The sequence below is a fragment of the Pelophylax lessonae genome (assembly GCF_965119305.1).
Source record: "Pelophylax lessonae genome assembly, chromosome: 4".
NCBI classification, from domain to species: domain Eukaryota; kingdom Metazoa; phylum Chordata; class Amphibia; order Anura; family Ranidae; genus Pelophylax; species Pelophylax lessonae.
The window spans coordinates 331,861,175-331,884,321 of NC_138771.1; the positions used below are offsets into that span (position 1 = coordinate 331,861,175).

At 44.7% G+C, this 23,147-nt stretch overlaps 1 protein-coding gene across 1 annotated transcript in view; it reads left to right on the forward strand.

Annotated features, from left to right (window-relative positions):
- Positions 1-4,806: 4,806 nt before the first annotated feature.
- Positions 4,807-23,147, forward strand: part of SH3PXD2B (SH3 and PX domains 2B) — a 273,034-nt gene continuing 254,693 nt past the window's right edge. The window contains exon 1 of the mRNA XM_082256749.1: positions 4,807-5,108. Within this exon, the coding sequence (XP_082112875.1) occupies positions 5,037-5,108 (72 nt within the window). The 5' untranslated portion in view covers positions 4,807-5,036. The remainder of the gene's footprint in view (positions 5,109-23,147) is intronic.

Sequence of the window (23,147 nt, forward strand, 5' to 3'; positions counted from 1 at the left end):
GGTCCCACATTGCAGGATACTGCATAGATGTGAAGGGGGCCCATAGTATAGTAAAGCCTTTTTACCATGCAGGGAAAGGTCCCACATTGCAGGATACTGCATAGATGTGAAGGGGCCCATATTATAGTAAAGCCCTTTTACCATGCAGGAAAAGGTTCCACATTGCAGGATACTGCATAGATGTGAAGGGGTCCCATAGTATAGTACAGCCCTTTTACCATGCAGGGAGATGTTCCACATTGCAGGATACTGCATAGATGTGAGGGGGGTCCATAATATAGTAAAGCCCTTTTACCATGCAGGGAAAGAGTCCACATTGCAGGATACTGCAAAGATGTGAAGGGGGCCCAAAGTATAGTAAAGTCCTTTTACCATGCAGGCAGAGGTTCCACATTGCAGGATACTGTAAAGATGTGAAGGGGGCCCATAGTATAGTAAAGTCCTTTTACCATGTAGGCAGAGGTTCCACATTGCAGGATACTGCATAGATGTGAAGGGGGCCCATAGTATAGTTAAGTCCTTTTACCATGCAGGGAGAGGTCCCACATTGCAGAATACTGCATAGATGTGAAGGGGGCCCATAATATAGTAAAGCCCTTTTACCATGCAGGGAGAGGTCCCAAATTGCAAGATACTGCATAGATGTGAAGGGGCCCATCGTATAGTAAAGCCCTTTTACCATACAGGGAGAGGTTCCACATTGGAGGATACTGCATAGATATGAAGGGGGCTCATAGTATAGCAAATTAATTTTACCATGCAGGGAAATGTTCCACATTGCCAGAAGCTGCATAGATGTGAAGGGGGCCCATAGTATAGTAAAGCCCTTTCACCATGCAAGGAAAGGTTCCACATTGCAGGATACTGCATAAATATGAAGGGGGCTCATTGTATAGTAAATTAATTTTACCATGCAGGGAAATGTTCCACATTGCAGGATACTGCATAGATGTGAAGGGCGCTCATAGTATAATAAAGCTCTTATACCATGCAGGGAAAGGTTCCACATTGCAGAAAACTGCATAGATGTGAAGGGAGCCCATTGTATAGTAAAGCCCTTTCACCATGCAGGGAGAGTTTCCACATTGCAGGATACTGCATAGATGTGAAGGGGGCCCATAGTATAGTAAAGCCCTTTTACCATGCAGGGAGAGGTTCCACATTGCAGGATACTGAAAAGATGTGAAGGGGGCCCATAGTATAGTCAAGCCCTTTTACCATGCAGGGAGAGGTTCCACATTGCAGGATACTGCATAGATGTGAAGGGGGCCCATAATATAGTAAAGCCCTTTTACCATCCAGGGAAAGAGTCCACATTGCAGGATACTGCAAAGATGTGAAGGGGGCCCATAGTATAGTAAAGCCTTTTTACCATGCAGGGATCAGTGGCGGCTGGTGCGTTGGGGGCGCAGGGGCGCTGCCCCGCCCTATCCATACGTCTGGCCCCCTAATCTGCATGCAGAGGCGCCGGATACATGGAGTTCAATGGGGCTTTTTTTTTTTTTGGCATCACCTGATTAGAGCCAGAGGCTCTAATAGGGCAATGCAAAGGGTGGACCCGGGGCGCAGAGCAGTGCGTCCCGAGCCCACCCATTGTGTGACAACAGCGAATGAAAATTCGCTATTGTAACACGGATCCTCCTCCTGATTGGCCGCAAGGGATACCCCATGCCATTGGCCGAGGAGGAGGCAGGAGCGGGTGGACTCGTGGAGATGCCGGGGGATTGAAGACAGAGAAGCTGCCACCGGGAAACTGAAGAGAAGGCACCACTGTGGCTGCTCCAGGTAAGTGCACTGGTCTCGGGGGGGGGGGGGGGATGCACACTGCATTGAAGGGGGCATGTACGCTGGTCACTGCATTGAAAGGGGGCATGTACGCTGGCCACTGCATTGAAAGGGGCATGTACGCTGGCCACTGCATTGAAAGGGGCATGTACGCTGGTCACTGCATTGAAAAGGAGCATGTACGCTGGTCACTGCATTGAAAGGGGGCATGTACACTGGTCACTGCATTGAAAGGGGGCATGTACGCTGGTCCCTGCATTGAAAGGGGGCATGTACCCTGGTCACTGCATTGAAAGTGGCATGTACGCTGGTCACTGCATTGAAAGGGGGCATGTACGCTGGTCACTGCATTGAAAGGGGGCATGTACGCTGGTCACTGCATTGAAAGGGGGCATGTACGCTGGTCCCTGCATTGAAAGGGGGCATGTACGCTGGTCCCTGCATTGAAAGGGGGCATGTACGCTGGTCACTACATTGAAAGGGGGCATGTACGCTGGTCACTGCATTGAAAGGGGGCATGTACGCTGGCCACTGCATTGCAAGGGGGCATGTATGCTGGTCCCTGCATTGCAAGGGGGCATGTACACTGGTCACTGCATTGAAAGGGGGCATGTAAGCTGGCCTCTGCATTGAAAGAGGGCATGTATGCTGGTCACTACATTGAAAGGGTGCATGTACGCTGGTCACTACATTGAAAGGGGGCATGTACGCTGGTCACTGCATTGAAAGGGGGCATGTACGCTGATCACTGCATTGAAAGGGGGCATGTACGCTGGTCCCTGCATTGAAAGGGGGCATGTACGCTGGTCCCTGCATTGAAAGGGGGCATGTACGCTGGTCACTGCATTGAAAGGGGGCATGTACGCTGGCCACTGCATTGCAAGGGGGCATGTATGCTGGTCCCTGCATTGCAAGGGGGCATGTACGCTGGCCTCTGCATTGAAAGAGGGCATGTATGCTGGTCACTACATTGAAAGGGTGCATGTACGCTGGTCACTGCATTGAAAGGGGGCATGTACGCTGGTCACTGCATTGAAAGGGGGCATGTATGCTGGTCCCTGCATTGAAAGGGGGCATGTACGCTGGTCCCTGCATTAAAAGGGGGCATGTACGCTGGTCTCTGCATTGAAAGGGGGCATGTACGCTGGTCCCTGCATTGAAAGGGGGCATGTACGCTGGTCCCTGCATTGAAAGGGGGCATGTACGCTGGTCCCTGCAGTGTAAGGGGGCATGCACGCTGGTCCCTGCATTGAAAGGGCTCATGTACGCTGGTCACTGCATTTAAAGGGGGCATGTATGCCGGTCACTACATTGAAAGGGGGCATGTATGCTGGTCACTACATTGAAAGGGGGCATGTACGCTGGTCCCTGCAGTGTAAGGGGGCATGCACGCTGGTCCCTGCATTGAAAGGGCTCATGTACGCTGGTCACTGCATTTAAAGGGGGCATGTATGCCGGTCACTACATTGAAAGGGGGCATGTATGCTGGTCACTACATTGAAAGGGGGCATGTATGCTGGTCCCTGCATTGAAAGGGGGCATGTACGCTGGTCTCTGCATTGAAAGGGGGCATGTACGCTGGTCCCTGCATTGAAAGGGGGCATGTACGCTGGTCACTGCATTGAAAGGGGGCATGTACGCTGGCCACTGCATTGAAAGGGGGCATGTACGCTGGCCACTGCATTGCAAGGGGGCATGTATGCTGGTCCCTGCATTGCAAGGGGGCATGTACACTGGTCACTGCATTGAAAGGGGGCATGTACGCTGGCCTCTGCATTGAAAGGGGTCATGTACGCTGGTCACTGCATTTAAAGGGGGCATGTATGCCGGTCACTACATTGAAAGGGGGCATGTATGCTGGTCACTACATTGAAAGGGGGCATGTATGCTGGTCCCTGCATTGAAAGGGGGCATGTACGCTGGTCACTACATTGAAAGAGGGCATGTATGCTGGTCACTGCATTGAAAGGGGCATGTATGCCGGTCACTACATTGAAAGGGGGCATGTATGCTGGTCACTACATTGAAAGGGGGCATGTATGCTGGTCACTACATTGAAAGGGGGCATGTATGCTGGTCCCTGCATTGAAAGGGGGCATGTACGCTGGTCACTACATTGAAAGAGGGCATGTATGCTGGTCACTGCATTGAAAGGGGCATGTATGCCGGTCACTACATTGAAAGGGGGCATGTATGCTGGTCACTACATTGAAAGGGGGCATGTATGCTGGTCACTACATTGAAAGGGGGCATGTATGCTGGTCCCTGCATTGAAAGGGGGCATGTACGCTGGTCACTGCATTGAAAGAGGGCATGTATGCTGGTCACTGCATTGAAAGGGGCATGTATGCCGGTCACTACATTGAAAGGGGGCATGTATGCCGGTCACTACATTGAAAGGGGGCATGTATGCCGGTCACTACATTGAAAGGGGGCATGTATGCCGGTCACTACATTGAAAGGGGGCATGTATGCCGGTCACTGCATTGAAAGGGGGCATGTACGCTGGTCACTGCATTGAAAGGGGCATGTACGCTGGTCACTGCATTGAAAGGGGGCATGTATGCTGGTCACTGCATTGAAAGGGGGCATGTATGCCGGTCACTACATTGAAAGGGGGCATGTATGCTGGTCACTACATTGAAAGGGGGCATGTATGCTGGTCACTGCAATGCCTATTACATTTTTCTGTTTACGCCCCCCCCAAAAAAAAAATTTGAGCACCAGCCGCCACTGGCAGGGAGAGATTCCACATTGCAGGATATGTGAAGGGGGCCCATTGCACAGTTTTACCCTGCAGGGAAAGGTTCGGTTCCCCAGTGTCCTGAGGCAGAGTTAGGAGTGTGTGTGGTAATGAGGAAACCCTCCATCCATGTAAAAAAATACATTACGCCCTCTCAGTCACAGGCGGCTCCGCATCCTCCTGTGGTAGCAGTCAGTCATTTAGTCAGAGCATATGATAGAGCCGCTATCCGGGATGTATCCCAGCTCCTGAGGGCCGTCCTGCTGGGAGTGGGCGGGAATAGGCCGTCCTACATAGGGGAGGGATGAGGTAAAGTGGGAAGAAAGAAAGGAACATCAGGAGCGCAGCTGGGGCTCTGATCCTGGCTCCTGTGCCGCTCCACAGGCCACTCATTGTCGGGAGCAGCGCCGGCCGGACTGGAGGGTGGTGGAAGGTTCTGGACCACACACACACTTACCTACCTACCTATCTATCTGCTGACTCGGTGTAGAAGCAGCCCGGCGGAGCCATGCCCAGGAAAAGCATCGTCCAAGTGAATGTGCAGGACGTTCAGAAGAGGCGCAGCCCCAACAAGCACTATGTGAGTGTTGTCTGTACATAGGATGCTCCTAGGAGGGGGTGGGGGGGGAATGGCCTCACCCTGCACCCCAGACAGTGCTGGAATGTGGGCTCTGCCAATCAGGGTTGTGTATCCCTCACAGCATGCTCCAGCCTAGACCACAGACATTTCCTGGAAAGAGCCATCAATCAATGGGGAGAGCTCAGCCAGGCACACATATGGGGGCTTGCTGGAACTGGTCAGTACTGGTGGTATTGGTGCCCTGGGCACTTTCTATGGCCAGCACATCACTCCCACAGTCTTTGTGCTCATCCACACTGCCTGCATGCTGGATGCTGCGTTTTCACAGCGCTGCCTGCTGAGATGCACGTTTTAGCACTTCGCATCATTTACTTTTTTTTATTTTTTTAATAAACTTTATTTGAGCCCACGTTCACATTGGTCTGTCTAATCAGAGGCAATTGCCGGCAATGGCAGTGTCCAAATCGGTGCGACGCTGACTTTGCGGCACCGCACCAATTACCAAAAGTAGTTTCTGTACTACTTTTGGCGATTTTGGTGATTTCCATAGAGATTTGTGCAGGAACCCGCACTGAGGTCTGTGAAATCGCCCTCGAAGTCGGACTGAAATGGCAGCTTGTGTGGGTTCAGCAGAACTCAAACGGCCCCAGTGTGAACCAGGGCTGAGTATCACAAAGGGGTTTATTAACTAAAATTATTGAGTGCAAATTTAATTACAATTCTGCAGAGAAACCAATCAGCTTCTAATCTCAGCTTGTTTAATTAAACCTGGAAGCTGATTGGTTTCTCTGCAGAATTGTGACTCATTTTGCCCTCTCTAGCTCTAATAAATAACCCCCAAAGTGACACTTAATTCATGTCTGCACAGCTTGTGGTGCCAGGCAGGGTGCTGCGGTAGAATACCACATCGCACCTTTTACTTAAAAAAAAAAAAAAAAAATCACAGTCCCGTTACAGTGTCTCAAGCCCTGGCCTGATTATTCTGTAAACTGCAGAAAACCTCCCCCTTGTGTTATGGAGATCAGGAGAGGGGGGAAGTTTTCTGTAGTCCTGTCCTACAGTGACAACTCTGTCCATAGATACAGTATAGTTAGTGGCAGGAAATGTGGTGTGGGCAGGATCAGCAGGTAGAAAAAAGACATAAAGCATATGTAAACCCAACATTTTGATATTCCTAATATGTGTCTGCTGTACCATGTACTTGTTTTTTTTTTTAAATCTCCTGTTCTGATTGTATTGCTTCCTTTGTGTGAAATCCCTGTTGTTCCAGCTCATCACTCATCTTTCCTACTAATAACTGACCACACTAGGCAAGAGAGCACAGTGTGGTCAGTTCTCTTGTGCTGAGAACTCTGTCTGTTCTCCTCCAATGATCAGATTTCTGACACCCCTCCCCCCTGCACAGCCATTCACTGGGAAGACCAGTGTTCTGTTGTTTCTCCTCCTCTCTGAGCTCCTTTTACAGCTGATAACAGAGGGAACGTGATAAGTTATCCTAAAGGGAAAGAAAGGAATTTTTAAATGTGGACATGATAGAATTGTCAGAGGAAGTCTCAAGGGCACCGCATCCCAAATTCAATTGGAACAGCACATTTGGAATGCTCTTTGTATGAGTTGGTATTTTTTTAAGTGCCAATAAGGGCTCTTTCACACAGGCGGACCGTTCAGATCCGCCTGTCCGTTTTTTTGGCGGATCTGAACGGTCCCCCTATACATCCCAATGGGGCAACGGATGTCAGCGGAGACGGATCAGATGAGAACGGACCGACGGTCCTTTCCCATCCGATTCCCCCATAGAGATGTATGGGGAACTGACAGCTGTGTCTCCGCACACAGCGCAGAGAACAGCTCTCATCCTTCTGCTCAGCGGGGGATCGGCAGATCGATCCCCCGCTGAGATAAACGGAGTCCGTCCGACGGACGGACAGTATGAAAGGAGCCTAACTCAATCCAAAATTACATGTTAAAATGTAATAAATTGTATTCATAACTTTGTTAAACAAAAACAATAGAGATAATTATACATTTGTTTAAAAAACATAAGGACAATTTATGTTTAATATCCATATAGTAGATTCATTGTAGTTGCTTGTCCTGGTGTAGCATTCCCTACATGTTTCGCCGTTTTATTGTTCTTCCTCAGGGGATATGCACCACCACACCTGGACAGGTAAATTGCATACAGAAAAATAAATAAGTACATAACAGTTAGGCTCCGTTCACATGTAGGAGTTTTGGGCGTTTTTGGGGCGTTTTTCTGCTCTAGGATCAGCTCTCAAAACGCCCAACAAGACAAATCCTATTCATTTCAATGGCCCCTGTTCACATCTGAGCGTTTTGACGCTGTGAGCAAAACGCCCAACGCTCAAAAAAGTACATGAGCTTCTTTTTGGGCAGATTACAGGCGTTTTCCATTGATCTCTATTCAATCTCAAAACGCCTGCACAAAAAACGCCTGAAAAAACAGCTGTAATAGCAATGCCAAGATGTGAATGTAGCCTTACACAATCAAAAAAAGCTCTTAGCTGAAAAGAACTACTGCAAGTGTTACATAAAAAAAAAAAAAAAAAAACTAAACACGAGCAACAGGACTTTAAATATGCCTTTGAGAACTGAACCGACACTGTGATTTATGTAAAAGATTCTACAACATTTTTATTAAATCACATATTTAAAAACAGAGAAACCCATCATTAGGTATACCGTAAAACATAGAGTAACAAAGTAAAACTGGTACAGAGCTCGAGTTGATCAGCGGTTACATAGTATGTTTGTCTACGTGTTTCGCAGGAGCCCCCGCTTCTTCAGGACCATTTAACATGAGTATAATATATAGCTCACATATATCTAACAGGAGAAAAAGAAGACCATAAGCATATCGTAGAAATATATACATCATAAAAAATATATATTATTCCCAAATCTAAATAGATTAAATAAGTCCAATGGTTTACTTAGGTAGAAAAAAAAAACTATGGGACATTATAGATCCGTATTGATATAGAGACTATAATAAGTGTGTGTGTGTGTGTGTGTGATAGATCTGTCTGTCTATCTAATCTATTTAATCTATCTATCTCAGGTGTCATGTGCACACATATACATAAATATACGTGCATTGGAACACAGAAAGGGCAAGCATCATATCTATTTATTTATGAATATAGTAAGTCAAAAATCAGATGAAAATAAAAATTAAACCTTACCTGTAGTGGTGAACGGTTCCCACTACAACACAATGTTGCAAGTGTTATCTGCTCGTTAAGTCTGGGGGTGCAGGAATGAGGGGAAAGGGATTCTTGCCATAGGGTCCTTTCACGCGGGCTTTCTGCCCAGCGGACTCCGTTTTGCTCAGCGGGGATCGATCTGCTGATCCCCGCTGAGCAGGCGGATGACCGGTTCATCTCTTCTCTCTGTACTGAGACAGACCTGTCAGATCCCCGCTCTCCTCTATGGGGAGATCGGATGAAAACGGACCGCCTGTTTGTTTTCATCCGATCCTATCTGTTCCGATCCTCCAGATGAATGGAAAATAGGGTTTTTGGTCTTTGTTTAGCAAAAAATACAAAAAAAAACAAAGGTGATTAAATGCCACCAAAAAAAAGCTCTATTTTTGTAAAAAAAATGATTAAAATTTAAAGCGGTAGTATACTCCACTATTTGACTTTTACCTACAGGTAAGCCTATAATAAAGGCTTACCTGTAGGTACAATTAATATCTCCTAAACCTGCACAGTTTAGGAGATATTCAACCTGCATGCAGCCGCTGACGTCTGCGGCACATGCACTCTGTAGGTCCAGGGGACCTTCAGAGCTCCTTGCTGGATCTTGCCAGAAAGTGAAACTTCCGCACTCATGCGCGGGAGTGATGTCCTCGCGGCTCCGGCCACTCACAGCGCCGGAGCCGCTGAACCAGGAAGAGATGCCGAGGAAGCATGTCAGCTCCCTCAGCGTTGTGCAGACGACCGTGCCGGGGCTTCGCTCTACTAGCTCATTATGCCTTTGTCCTGCAGAGTTTGTTTTTTTTATTCTTTGAGTATAAACCGCTTTAATATGGGTACAGTGTTGCGTAACTGCGCAACTGTTATTTAAAGTGCAACTAAAAGCTGAAAATTCGCCTGGGCAGGAACGGGTAAGACACCTGGTATTGAAGTGGTTAATAAGAATTCTTATGCAGCCTCCATATCAAAGGACTGGTCAGCTGCCATGTTTTTAAGTGGAATTCCAGGCTAGAACTAACTAAACTTAAAACTACTCCCCTTCTAACACCTATACTAACTACCCTGTAGAAGGGAGATGCTTATACTTGCTTATTCCCAGGGCACACTGGTCCAGTCACATGATCCGCTTCCTTTACAGCTGACAATGGATTCCCCATAGTATGGGTGATGTCACTGCTCAGACATTCCATCCATTGTCCACACTCTCCCCTGAAAACAGCCATTGGGGAGATCACATGACTAGAACGGAGCACCCTGGGAATAGGTATGTATAAGCATCTTCCTTCTACAGGGTAGTCTGTATAGGAATTAGAATGGGGAGGGGAAGCGGTTTAAAGCCTGATTATTTCTATCCTGGAATTCCACTTAAGTATATTTTTGTGCTCTTAGATCCACTTTGTTCGATAATTTGTGTGTTATGTGAACTTTGGCTGTCTTATTTAGGGCAACCTAGTGCCAGCCAAAGCAATCCCAACTCTTGGGAATAGCAGTTGCTTCCCAGTGGCGTCATATATGGCAAACCATTGTTGGGTCTAAGTGCACAAAGAACATACAAAGAACATGAATGCTCCTGCTTGCATTACTTAGTATAGATGAAGCTGTTTTCTTCCAGGCACTGGAGATACAGAAGTAGGACTGCCTGTGCTTGCCAATGTACAAAAACTCATCTTCCTAATTGCAACCTAGGACTGACTCTGACTTGGCAAATCATTTTCCCAGTAGAGCTGAGCTGATCTATGTGGATGTGGACTGCTTAGCTGTAAGATAAAGGAGTGTCCCATACTGAACCTGATGGAGCAAGCATTGCAGTGCTGCTTCTTGTAGATGGTCAGTCACTGAAATGTCATTTATTGATGGGTTCAGTGCATTAGCCTGCTGCCTTTGTAACCAACCCTAATGATTTGATTTATGTTTCAGAGAACATCCCTTCCATTTTAATGCAGATCAATTTTGTAGTAGTGCACTGCTGGGTGTGTTTTTCTTTATGTAGTATCCAACACATTTTGTATTTTCTGGAAATTTGCATGTGAATATTGCTGCTAATATATAAACAAATCCTGATCTGTGTTTGTTTTCCAAAGCTGTGCTTTGCCGACCTCATTTTACATCCTTGTTACTCAAAGTTTCCTCTGAGCATTGTGGCTATTTAGCTGCTTGAGTCAGCAGATGTTTGCTGATTTTGGAAATATTTCATTATTTCATTCTGAAAAGTGCTCTCTGCTTATAAGGGAATGAAACATTGGTAGGAAAGGGCTTATTTTACTGTTTCGTGGATGTAAAGTCCATTGTTCTTATAGTACACTTGAGACAGTCAAGATCGGTGGTTTTCTTTTGCTGAGATCAAGGGTTCTGTTAGGCTTCATTCATTGCCTCAGTGCCGCAGCTTCCTGTAAAAGACCAGTCACTGCTATCTCTCTATGCTTGTGCAGGCTGACTGGTCTTGTCTCCGCCCCCTCCTGTAGTTTTCTGCAGACAGCTTGTAAAGGGAGCAGCTGCCTGGCCCCTCCCACAACTCTGCTCTCTGCACAGGCTATGTACAGCACAGTGATGATGCCTACTTTTACAAGGTAATATTTGGGTTTGTATAAAATAAAACTCTGCGCTATAGAGCAACTATTCCAATCTACTAAACTATATCCCAATTTTATCCGTGTATTCCAACAATTTTAAATAAATTTAGTTTCACTTCTGCCACCATGCAATACAAACATATACAAAAGATTTGCGGGTCCTGTTCACACCTGAGTGTTTTTCAGCTCGTAAAACGCTCATCTGTGAATTCTCAAAACGCCCAACAAGCAAAATCCAATTCATTTCAATAGCCCCTGTTCACATATGAGCGTGTTGTCGCCTGAAGCTCAAAAAAGTACACAAGCTTCTTTTTTGGCAGGTTACAAGTATTTTTGTTAGATGTCAATGCCTGTCTCCAAACACCTGCAGAAAAAAACCTTAGGCCCCTTTCACACATACGGTCCGTTCAGTTAATCAGTTTAGTCACGTCAAAATGCATCAGTTTTTCATCGGTTTTTCATCCTTTTTTCATCTGTTTTTCGTCAGCTGTCATCCGTTTTTCGTCAGTTGTTATCCGTTTTTTTCATCCATTTTCATCAGTTGTCATCCGTTGTTATCCGTTGTCATCTGATCCGTTTGACGGATGAAAAATAGGGCATTCATCCATTCAAAAAACGGACATTGACGGAAGCGGTGAAAACGGGTTAACTGATGATCATCCGTTGTCATCCGTTTTTACATAGAGATACATTGATGTCCGTTTTTTCATCCGTCAAAGGATGGATGAAAAATGGACAACCGGACAGCATGTGTGAAAGGGGCCTGAAAAAATGCCTGAAAACGATACGCATAGGTGTGAATGGAGCCTCAAGTGTAAGTGATTCACTTTTTTAAAGTAGCACTGTTATATATACATATATATGTATCCTTAATAAAAAGTAAAGTGATTGTAAACGATCAGCTTGTAAAACATTCAATTCAGTCAAAAAATAGAAATGAAAAGCAAAACATTTGTGTAATAGATATTAAAAAAACAAAACCCATAAATACCCTTTTCCCCTTTTTTATAAGTGATCACATTCCCTCTGTTCTCAGCTGCGTGAGAGCTGGGGGGAGGGGGGTTGGTGAGGAGGAGAAGCAGCAGTACATTTTATATTTTTATATACAAAGTTAGTATTCCCCGTTTATGTCCAGTGTTTATGGTACCATCAAAGGTCGTTATGCCTCTATCTCTCTCTTTTATACACTTTAAATCAGTGATGCAAAGTTCCGTGATTTGGATATCCCTAAATCAAAGACACCACCTGGCATGCACAGGTGATCCCTCTCCCCATCAGAAAAGAACTCCCCAAATTCACAATCCTCCCATTCTTCTAGTTGGCAAAGCAGCTTTATGATTCAATCTCTAGTCCCATATAGATGTTATTCCATGCCTTTGTATGGTTCTCCAATGACCAGATGGTCATATAAGATAAAGTGGTAGCTTCCAATGGTGCAATAACCACTCCACAATATTTATTTAAAAGTTAGAAAGCCACTCACCTAAAACAATTTATATGCTTTAGTTGTGAAAATAGCATCAAGTACTGTATCAGTGCTAGATTAATTTGTCTCACCTCCTCCGGACACTCGTTGTCTCCTATGGTGGTCGTGTAGCCATGCCTCACAAATATTTGGGTTTGCAAAGGAATTTGGTGCACACAAAATGGATTTATATTATTTGCAGCTATTAGGGAATCTATTTTATTTAACCTTCTAATAAATCTTTTGCAGAGAGAAATGTTCATATCTTGGCCAACAGAAAACTTCAGCTAATAAAAATAAGATTTCTGCATACCCCTTGTGAGCCAATGACTCAAATTATTGAAGCTTTTTAATCAACATAACAGCCAGGCAATTCACAATTTCAAAATGAGAGCTCAGCAATGGCAGCCTACATATTTCATGCAAGGGTTTTCCTTTATTAGTTTGGGGAATTATTATAAAACCAGCTGATAATGAATATTTTGTTGTCTGGAAATACCACATTGTGTTAGTCATTTGCAGTGCTCTTTTTTTCTGTAACAGCTTGCCTTGAAATGAAAAATGTGTAGGTCAAAAGTAAGATAACCTCTTGGGAATGCTCTGCTTGGATTATATATTTAAAGGGAATGTCAAGCCTAAACATTTTTTTTTTTTTTTTGGAGTGGGGAAGCGTTAGGAACCCTGACAGCTTTTACTGCTATTTGGTGCACCATTGGGGTCCAAGATCTGGTGTGTTGCATCTCCACACGTAATGTTGTGTTAAGCCCCGTACACACGTACCGATTGTCGGCCGTAAATATTCGGCCGCCGACCGATCGGCCGATTGTAGGCTTGTTAGTATGATGCTTCCGACAGCGCATTTTCCGCCGAACAGAATCTGTCGTGCAGACTTTGAAATATTTGTTGGCCGTCACCAGAACGGCCGATTGTTCGCCAGTCAGTACAGATTTCGGCCGACAAACAGCAGATTAGCAAGACTGGGCATGCTCAGAAAAGAAAAAAGACAAGGAAAGTTAACCATCACATGACATCACTTCTGCAGTCGGCTGTTGTTGGCCAACAAAATTTGTGTGCAGTCTTTTGCAGTTTTCAACAGACAGGACAGCCCTGGACAAAAGACGGCCGATCGTTCGGCCGACGATCGCTACGTGTGTACGGGGCTTTACCCTGCATTGTGTCTAGCCTTTTCATGTACTTGCACTTTTTTTTTTTTCTGACACAATGCACTACAACGCACAGTAGTGCATTAACGTGTGTTGCAGTGCTCTGTAAAGCAGGTACACCATAAAGTTGCTTTGGGGTGCCATTCAAAGTATGAATAATGTGTGTTACCCCAACATAATGCTGCTAACGATGTTCTTCTAGATGGGAAATGAGGGGAGCTCTCAGACAGCAACACACACAGAAATACAGTTAGTTTCCTAGTAAGAGGAGACTGGACCCCAACAGATTTTTATTTCTCTGTGTCCCTGATACAGAAAGTGGGGAGAAAATCTCTCTAATGGAACGCCAGACGAAAACGGAAATGGTTATAACCCTTCTTCACTCTACTAACAAAAAAAAAGTTTATGGCTTGAATATATACACTCACCGGCCACTTTATTAGATACGCCTTGCTAGTACCGGGTTGGCGTCTTTTTTGCCTTCATTCTTTGTGGCTTAGATTTAACAAGGTATTGAAAACATTCCTCTGAGATTTTGGTTCATATTGACATGATGGCATCACACAGTTGCTGCAGATTTGTCGGCTGCACATTCATGATGCGACTCTCCCGCTCCACCAATCACCATACCACCTTCAAAGTCACTTTAATCCCCTTTCTTTCTGGTTCTGATGCTTGGTTTGAACTTCATCAAGTCATCTTTACCACGTCTAGATGCCTAAATGCATTAAGTTGCTGCCATGTGATTGATTAGCAATTCGTGTTGGCAAGCAGTTGAACAGATTCACCTAATAAAGTGGCCGGTGAGTGTATTTTTAAGTCTTTCTCCAGGGAAAACAAAGTTGTCCCTTGCAGTGGGGCTGCCTCTACACTTCTATGGTTAGATGCTCCTTTAGGTCTTTGGTTCTGGAAAAAGGGCCTGTGGGTCTGGCATTGTACTTGATGATGTCAGAGGTACTGCTAAGGCCAGAGCGTAAAGGAGAAGAGGCTGTAGAGACTGATCTAACAGTGGGGAGGAAGTCTGCAGGAGCAGATGATGGGTAAAATTGCTTTTTTTGAAACCTAGATATAAGTAAACATTTAACCCTTGTAGTATGGGGGCAGTCCCAATGCAAGGGAGGATTTTTGTTTTCCCCAGCGTTCAGCTTTAGTCATTAAGCCCCCATTACAGTGTTTTGTGGTGTGTTTTTACTATGCCTGACAAATCTTGATTACCTGTTGATTCACCTTTCAATGCTTAGTCACTTTTAGAATCTATGCATTACACCCAAAGAAGTATTTTTTGAGCATAATCTGGTGTTTTTGGTCCCATAGACTTCAATGGGAGCACCTGTAAACATGCAACATCCTCCTCTAGAACTGCTTTCCTCCCTTTGCCCAGCCCACAAAATAAACACCTGAAGCTCGATAGACATGTAAAAACATTTGTGCATAGCTTGTAAAGTAAAAACTCCATGTTTTTGAGTGAATCTTAAATAGTTTTTTGGACAAAGATGGTCCAAACCTACTATTTCCTTTACCTAATGCATTTAGTGGCTGTATGAATTGTTCGTATAGCCTCTGCTCCATACCATATACCAGGGATATGCAAACTGTGGCACTCCAGCTGTTGCAAAACTACAAGTCCCATCATGCCTCTGCCTCTGGGTGTCATGCTTGTGGCTGTCAATATTGCTATGCCTTATGGGACTTGTAGTTCTGTAACATCTGGAGGGCCACAGTTTGCATATCCCTGCCATATACAGTGCTGTGTTTCAGCAACCGTATGGGGAATACCCTTTCCGCTCCCGGAACAAGATATTTGGGCTGAACTCTGCTCAGCCCTTCACAGGAAGCTTTTTATTTTCTGAATGAATACATGAATTCCTCTGATTAGCTAAAGTGGAGTTTGTGACATCATCCGTCCGCCTCAGCCAGTCAGACAAAACTTTGTATTCATTTAGGAAATACAAAGCTTCCTGTGAAGGGCTAAACATTGCTCAGCATGATTCGATTTTGTTCCAGGAGTGGGACAGGAAGCCCCTGTACTGCTGCTGAAACATAGTGCTGTATACTGTATGAAGCTGAGGCTACTTACAGTTCATACACTGCTGACAGCCGCTGCATGTGTTGATGAAGGAAATAGTTTTGAATAGCTTGATCCAAATAAACTATTTAAAGTTCACTGAAAAATGCCTTAAAGGGTAACTCCGCTTTCATGGGGAAAAAATAATCAAAGAAAAAACAATATAGTGTATACAATTGCGACACAAATCGTATTGTAAATTAATGTTATTAAAAATTGACCTTTCCTATTTAATCTGAAGCTGTTGTAATTTTCTGAAAATGCAATATGGCTACCTGGAGCTGTTCTGAACACAGAATGTGTACTGACCGCACCCCAGAAACATAATTTCCTGCTTGTGTGATTGGCTCACCAATTTTCCCAGAAGTCTGCCTAAGATACAAGTCAGATTTCAGGCATCGCCTGCAACAAAAATATCATTTTTGGTGAAATGCTCCCAATAGGAACATGTCTCAAAGGATGCCGGCCCAGCAGATTTCCTCATTAGAGCCCTGCAGCTGCCACAGCTGATAATTATGAAACCAGTTCCATTAGACCCACTCAGCACAGAGGAATAAACAATGATTTCTTCAGAATAACAAAAGGAAGGAATCTGAAACAAAGTTTATTAAAATCCTTACAATGTACAGAGATCACCCAGAGGGGAATGTTTTTTTTCCCTTTTTTTCACAGTAAAAGTGGAGTTACGCTTTAAGTAAAAGTACAGAGTTAAAGCACATAGACATCTGGCAGGTTTAGATGTGTCATGTGAAAAAAATGTTCTTCGTTTTAGTGCCTGAGGCTGTGTAGAATGATGTTCCTCCTCTGTTTACATGAAAAGGCATGCCAATTTAATGCTTAACTGAGTACAGCCCATATAGTTCTGGTAATGCCCCATGTCATAGGTTTTTGCTGCAGGTTATTTGAGTTTAGAGCGGTTTTGTGTTGCCTGAAGGTAAGAGTGGCAGGTGATACCAAAGCTCAGATTACCATAAAGCTGAACCTGCCTACCAGAAAGTGGCATCCCCCACTAAGTGAGACCGGATTAATAATGTCTCATTACTATTGATCATCCTGTGTCATCTGTAGATAAGTGAGGTCTCGGAGATCAGACCCATGACAAGGGCTATTATCATAGTGTCTCAAAACATGAATGAGACCTCTGAAAGGCTCACATGAGTCAAACATAAAAGGGAACACTGTAAAACTGAGAAATGTTAATGTCCTCCATCTGTGTCTGGCATCCCCTCAGGGAGTGCCTTTCACATAGGAAATGGTTTCAGTTATCAGTTTACACCATCCAATGCTGCCTTCTATAAGGTTCAGTCATACGTAAAAGATTGTGTCTGCAGGATAATGAATTACCAGCTCAAGGTTTAGTAACCTGAGGCTGTCTATTAGTAGTTTAGTACACTTTTACACTTACACTTTGGAAGCACATTGGGATGGATTGACAAAGGGAAATACGTATTTTTTTGTAAATGTGTGTAAAAGTGTAAATATCAGCACATTTTCTGTGTGCGAAATCAACAACCCCATTGCCCAAGTTCTATCCAGTGTTGCACAAGCCACAGTGAATCACTTTTTAAAAGGGATATTCAACAGTTTCTGTTATTTCTAAGGACTTTTTCCAGTGTCAAATTAAAAATTGTTCTAACATACAATATCTCACAAAAGTGAGTAAACCCCTCACATTTTTGTAAATCCTTTATTCTATCTTTTCATGTGACAACTCCGAAATGACACTTTGCTACAATGTAACGTAGTGAGTGTACACCTTTTATAACAGTATAAATTGGCTGTCCCCTCAAAATAACTCAACACACAGCCATTAATGTTTAAACCGCTGGCAACAAAAGTGAGTACACCCCCTAAGTGAAAATGTCCAAATTGGGCCCAATTAACTATTTTCCCTCCCGGTGTCATGTGACTTGTTAGTGTTACAAGGTCTCAGGTGTGAATGGGGAGCAGGTGTGTTAAATTTGGTGCTTTCACTCTCTCATACTGGTCACTGGAAGATCAACATGGCACCACATGGCAAAGAACTCTGAGGATCTGAAAAAAGAATTGTCGCTCTACATAAGGATGGCCTAGGCTACAAGAAGATTGGCAAGATCCTGAAACTGAGCTGCAGCACGGTGGCCAAGACCATACCGCATTTTTTTTTAACAGAAAAGTTTTATTGATGAATAAAGCATTGACAGAATCATTGTACAATCAGTGAGATATATTGAAAATAAACTAGAGATACGTGCATACAAGCATTGGTATCATAAGCATTGCAAAGGATGATGAGAAAATACAAAAGTCATACATTAAAAGTGACTAAGCTGCGCTTATCCCCAAACCACAGGTCAAGGGGGCCTCCAGGGGAAGGGTGGGCAAGGGACGCCGGGAAGGCCACCCAGATGGGAGACAAAATCCAGTTCCCCTCCTCCCTCACCCCCCCCCCCCCACCGTGGGGAAGATCCACCAACAGATATGACGCTGAAGGCGCTTTAACCGGTTCTTCTAATAAACACGAGTCTGGAGTTGTAGAGATCTAGCCTCAATCCATGCATTCCAGATTTTTCCAAATTTTTGGGGACACGGACGCCCCATATATGTTAGTTTATATAGGGGAAGAACTTAGTCAACTAGCAGGCGCCACTGTGCGACCGCCAGGGAAGGAGCCAGTTTCAAATTTTGTAGAAGGACCTTTCCTAGCATAAAAACATAAATAGACTAATAGTTACCTTGTTTGCGTAGCCTGTGTCACCAAATCACCCCTGTACAGCAGAAGCACCCTGGGATCTAATGGCACAGAGAGGTCTGCAACCGTATTAATGTCCATCACAGCAAACCTCCAAAAGTCCTGAATAACTGGACATTCCCAGATGACATTGAAATATGTCCCTAATGCCTGCTGACATTTAGGACACATCTCAGATTGTGTAGGATATATCCTAGCTAACCACTGTGGAGTATAGTATGTTCTGTGAATAAACTTGAGCTAGATAAATCTGACCATACAGCGGTTTAACAGGACAGGTTCCACTCAGAACAGGCCTCGCCATGGTCGACCAAAGAAGTTGGGTGCACGTGCTCAGTGTCATATCCAGAGGTTGTCTTAGGGAAATAGACATATGAGTGCTGCCAGAATTGTGAAGGGTGAAGGGGTGGGGGGGTCAGCTTGTCAGTGCTCAGACCATACGCCGCACACTGCATCAAATTATTGGTCTGCATGGCTGTCGTCCCAGAAGGAAGCCTCTTCTAAAGATGATGCACAAGAAAGCCTGCAAACAGTTTGCTGAAGACAAGCAGACTAAGAACATGGATTACTGGAAACATGTCCTGTGGTCTGATGAGACCAAGATAAACTTTTTTGGTTCAGATGGTGTCAAGCGTGTGTGGCGGCAACCAGGGGAGGAGTACAAAGACAAGTGTGTCTTTACTACAGTCAAGGATGGTGGTGGGAGTGTCATGGTCTGGGGCTGCATGACTGCTGCCGGCACTGGGGAGCTACAGTTCATTGAGGGAACCAGGAATGCCAACATGTACTGCGACATACTGAAGCAGAGCATGATCCCCTCCCTCCAGAGACAGGGCCGCGAGGCAGTATTCCAAAATGATAACGCCCCCAAACACCGCCAAGACGACCACTGCCTTGCTAAAGAACCTGAGGGTAAAAGTGATGGACTGGCCAAGCATGTCTCCAGACTTAAACCCTATTGAGCATCTGTGGGGCATCCTCAAACGGAAGATGGAGGAGCGCAAGGTCTTTGGGAGGCTGTCTTTGGGAAATGTAAGTGATTACATTTCCCAAAGACATCCTCTGGATATGGTGCTGAGCACGTGCACTCAACTCCTTTGGTTGACCATGGCGAGGCCTGTTCTGAGTGGAACCTGTCCTGTTAAACCACTGTATGGTCTTGGCCACTGTGCTGCAGCTCAGTTTCGGTGTCTTGGCAATTTTATAGCCTAGGCCATCTTTATGTAGAGCAACCATTCTTCAGTTTTTTGCCATGAGGTGCCATGTTGAACTTCCAGTGACTAGTATGAGAGAGTGAGAGCAATAACACCAAATTTAACAGACCTGCCCCCACACCTGAGACCTTGTAACACTAACGAGTCACATGACACCGGTGAGGGAAAGTGGCTAATTGGGACCAATTTGGACATTCTCACTTAGGGGTGTACTCACTTTTGTTGCCAGCAGGTTTAGACATTTATGGCTGTGTGTTGAGTTTTTTTGAGGGGACAGCAAATTTACACTGTTATACAAGCTGTACACTCACTACTTTACATTTTAGCAAAAGTGTAACTTCTTCAGTGTTGTCACCTGAAAAGATATAATAAAATATTTACAAAAATATGCGGGGTGTACTCACGTTTGTGAGAGTGAGTGTGTGTGTAATAAATATATATGTGTATGCATACATGCATGCATGCATACATACATACATATTAAAAAAAGAAAAACAATTTATATTAGAAACACCTTTTACAGTTTAGTTTACAGCTGTTGGGAATCTTTCTTTCTGTAACTATGAAAAAATGTAAATGTTGCCTTCTAATTGTGTATGCTGCATGTCTACTCTCACATTTCATATTTCACTTACAGTAGTAGTGAGATGATGGAAGTCCATTAAACACATATAAGGATGCAGGTACTGCCGTACTAAAACAGCTCAGCTGGAGATGACGACAGCTGGCCCTCCATGTAGAAATGGGGTTGACCAAAGACCAGGCAAACATGATTTAGAAAGGTGTCAATCTGTAAAGATTTGCTAAATCTCTATAGGTTATCTGGAAGGGGATTTTTTTTTTTTTTTTTTTTGTCATCGTGGTAAGGGACCCTTCATGTTAGCTTATGATGTGTTCTGTTGTGCTAAGACAGGGATGCATTGGGTGCCATTCAGAATGAATGGCAATGCAACTCGCCAACATTGTGTTAATGTGCACGTAATTGCTTTGGTGTGAATGACCCCTTTACAAGTCTGAATGAATTCCTGATGTTTCCAAAGATATAGGCAGTCCCCAGGTTACAAACAAGACAGGTTCTGTAGGTTTGTCTTTAAGTTTTGTATGCAAGTTGGAACAGGTACATTATTTTTTTTAAGCCCCGGTTCACACTTATGCGATGCGGGAAGGCTGCGAATCCGCAGCCTGTTCCTGCATCGCAAACGCACCCCCGGCAGTTCACACTGCCATATGCGATAAGCTGGGGGTGTCAATGTAATCTTAACGACACCCCCAGTTTGATCGCATATTGCAGTGCGATCTTACAGTTCGCACAGGATCGGATTGCACAAGTGTGAACTGCTGTGCAATCCGATCCTGATGCGGCTGCCAAAAAGGGTCCTGTGCGTGTTTGCTGCGGGTGCGGTGCGAATTTAGCCATACAAAGTGTATGGCTAAACTCGCACCGCACAGCTGATCGCATGTAATGAAGGAGCAGTGCGCTCCGACATTACATGCGAACCCCGCAGCCGCAGAAGTGTGAACCGGCTGTAAGTGTAACTCCAGCCAAAACAATTTTATGTTTTAGATAGATGGCATAGGGAAGTGTTAGCACCCCTGTATCATTTATTTTGCTGTCTGGCCCTGGGCAGAAGATTTCACCTCACTAACTCCTGTGGCAATTTAGATTTTGAAAATGTTAAGTTGTGGAAACAAGGATTAGTGATAAAGCTTCAGTGGAGAAACCTTTTTCCCATGATAACTCTTCCAGAGTGAATTTCCCTTCCTAGGGGATAGATTTCCTCTCACTTACTTTTGTCTCCCTAAGTCTGTAAGTTATTTGCTGTATGTAAGTCAGATGTATGTAACCTGGGGAGTGTGTGTGTGTGTATGTATGTACTGTATGTGTGTACTGTATGTGTATAGATCGATAGATAGATATATTTATGTAACAATATTTCCAGGCATTGGGCCTGATGTGGGTCTGCCATGGTCATCGGTAACACCAACAGCACATTTAAGCTGATTGCCCAAGTGTGAGATCTGAGTCAAAGAACAGGCCGGCATCTTTGGTTTGTTTTGTTTATTTGATATTGGGGATGGGAGAAGGGAATGAGTGGGATACTCCTCTGGCTCAACTAGGTACAAATTGGGACAACTTGAGAAAAATGCATTTCAGCGCTGACTTGACGCCAGCTGAATGCCGACCAATGCTTGCTGGGGCATGAAATCACTGTCTTGCTGCACTGTATTGAAACTTGACTTTGACACTCTGGTAAGCTCAAAAGTCCTTGGCTGTACTGAAGACTGACTTCTAACACTCTGGTTAGCTCAAAAGTCTATGACACTGGGGGGCCGAATACTTTCGCAAAGCACTGTGTGTATGTATATGTATGTATGTATATATATATATATATATATATATATATATACACACACACACACACACACACACACAGTACAGAGAACCATTAAAAAATATGGTACTGTATGTCGTAGTTCTGTTGATGTATATGATATCAGCCTACTTTTGTAATTGTATCAAGTAATACCTTTGACCTGGTTTGTACAATGCAACTTATGGTTAAATAAAGGAAATACAAAGAAAAAAAAAGTCTATGACACTGCTCCCTCCAGTCCTTCCTGACTGAGGTAGCCTTTTTAACACTGATGCTGCAACTCTCAACACTGTACACTGCACGCTGTACACTTCCACTGTACACTGAATACTTCAGGGCCCACTCACTGGCACCCCCTTTACTTTTCAGGGTCAACACTGGCACCCTCTTTACTTTGCTCCTGCACTGGCTAGCTAGCTCCCCGATCCCTCTGACCTTCTCCAGAGTGGTCCTCTCTCTCTAGGCAGACCCCCAGGGGCAGTTTGCAGTACTCAGGACTGGGAATGCTTTCCTGAAACTCAACCCCTCTCAGCTCCGCTGGTCCTCGGCACACCGGATCCTCTCTGCAGTTTAGCTCAGCCCTCTGTCCCCTCAGGCAAGCCGTCTGGGACACGCGATTTCTCTTGACAGGAGGAGAGACAGCCATACTCTCCCTCCTGGGGCTCTGCTTCCCGCTAAGGACCCCGCACCATGTGCTCCCCTCAAACTTATACCCACTCCCAGAATGCTGTGCGGCAGAATCTGCCTTTCTGGGGTAGATACAAGCCTGGGTGAGCCATTGGCTGGGTTTCCTCCACTGCCCCATGAGAGCCCTCACTGAGCACAGTGGGGAGACTCCCCAGTCTCAACAGCCACACCTGGGAACCATGACAGACCAGCTGAAAATCATGGCCCTGCTGATAAGAAGACAAGGCCTACTATACTTTTACCTAGCACCTACCTTGTAGGGTGCTACATTTATATTGGATGATGTTTCAAAAACGCTATACCTCTTACTACTTGCATTAAAAGCAGGCGTATATAACGACCCTCAATCGGCTATGCAAATGATACCATGGACAGCACACAGTGCTGTTCACAATATAAAAACTTGAAGCGCTAGGGTTGTGTTGCTTCGCTTCAAAATTGAGGCCTCATGTTCAGTCAGGAAGCACTTGAAGCCCTTCAATGCCTCCCATTAAAGTGTATGGTAATGCTCAGCAAACGCTGAGGGCGATTAACGCTTGTAAAACGAT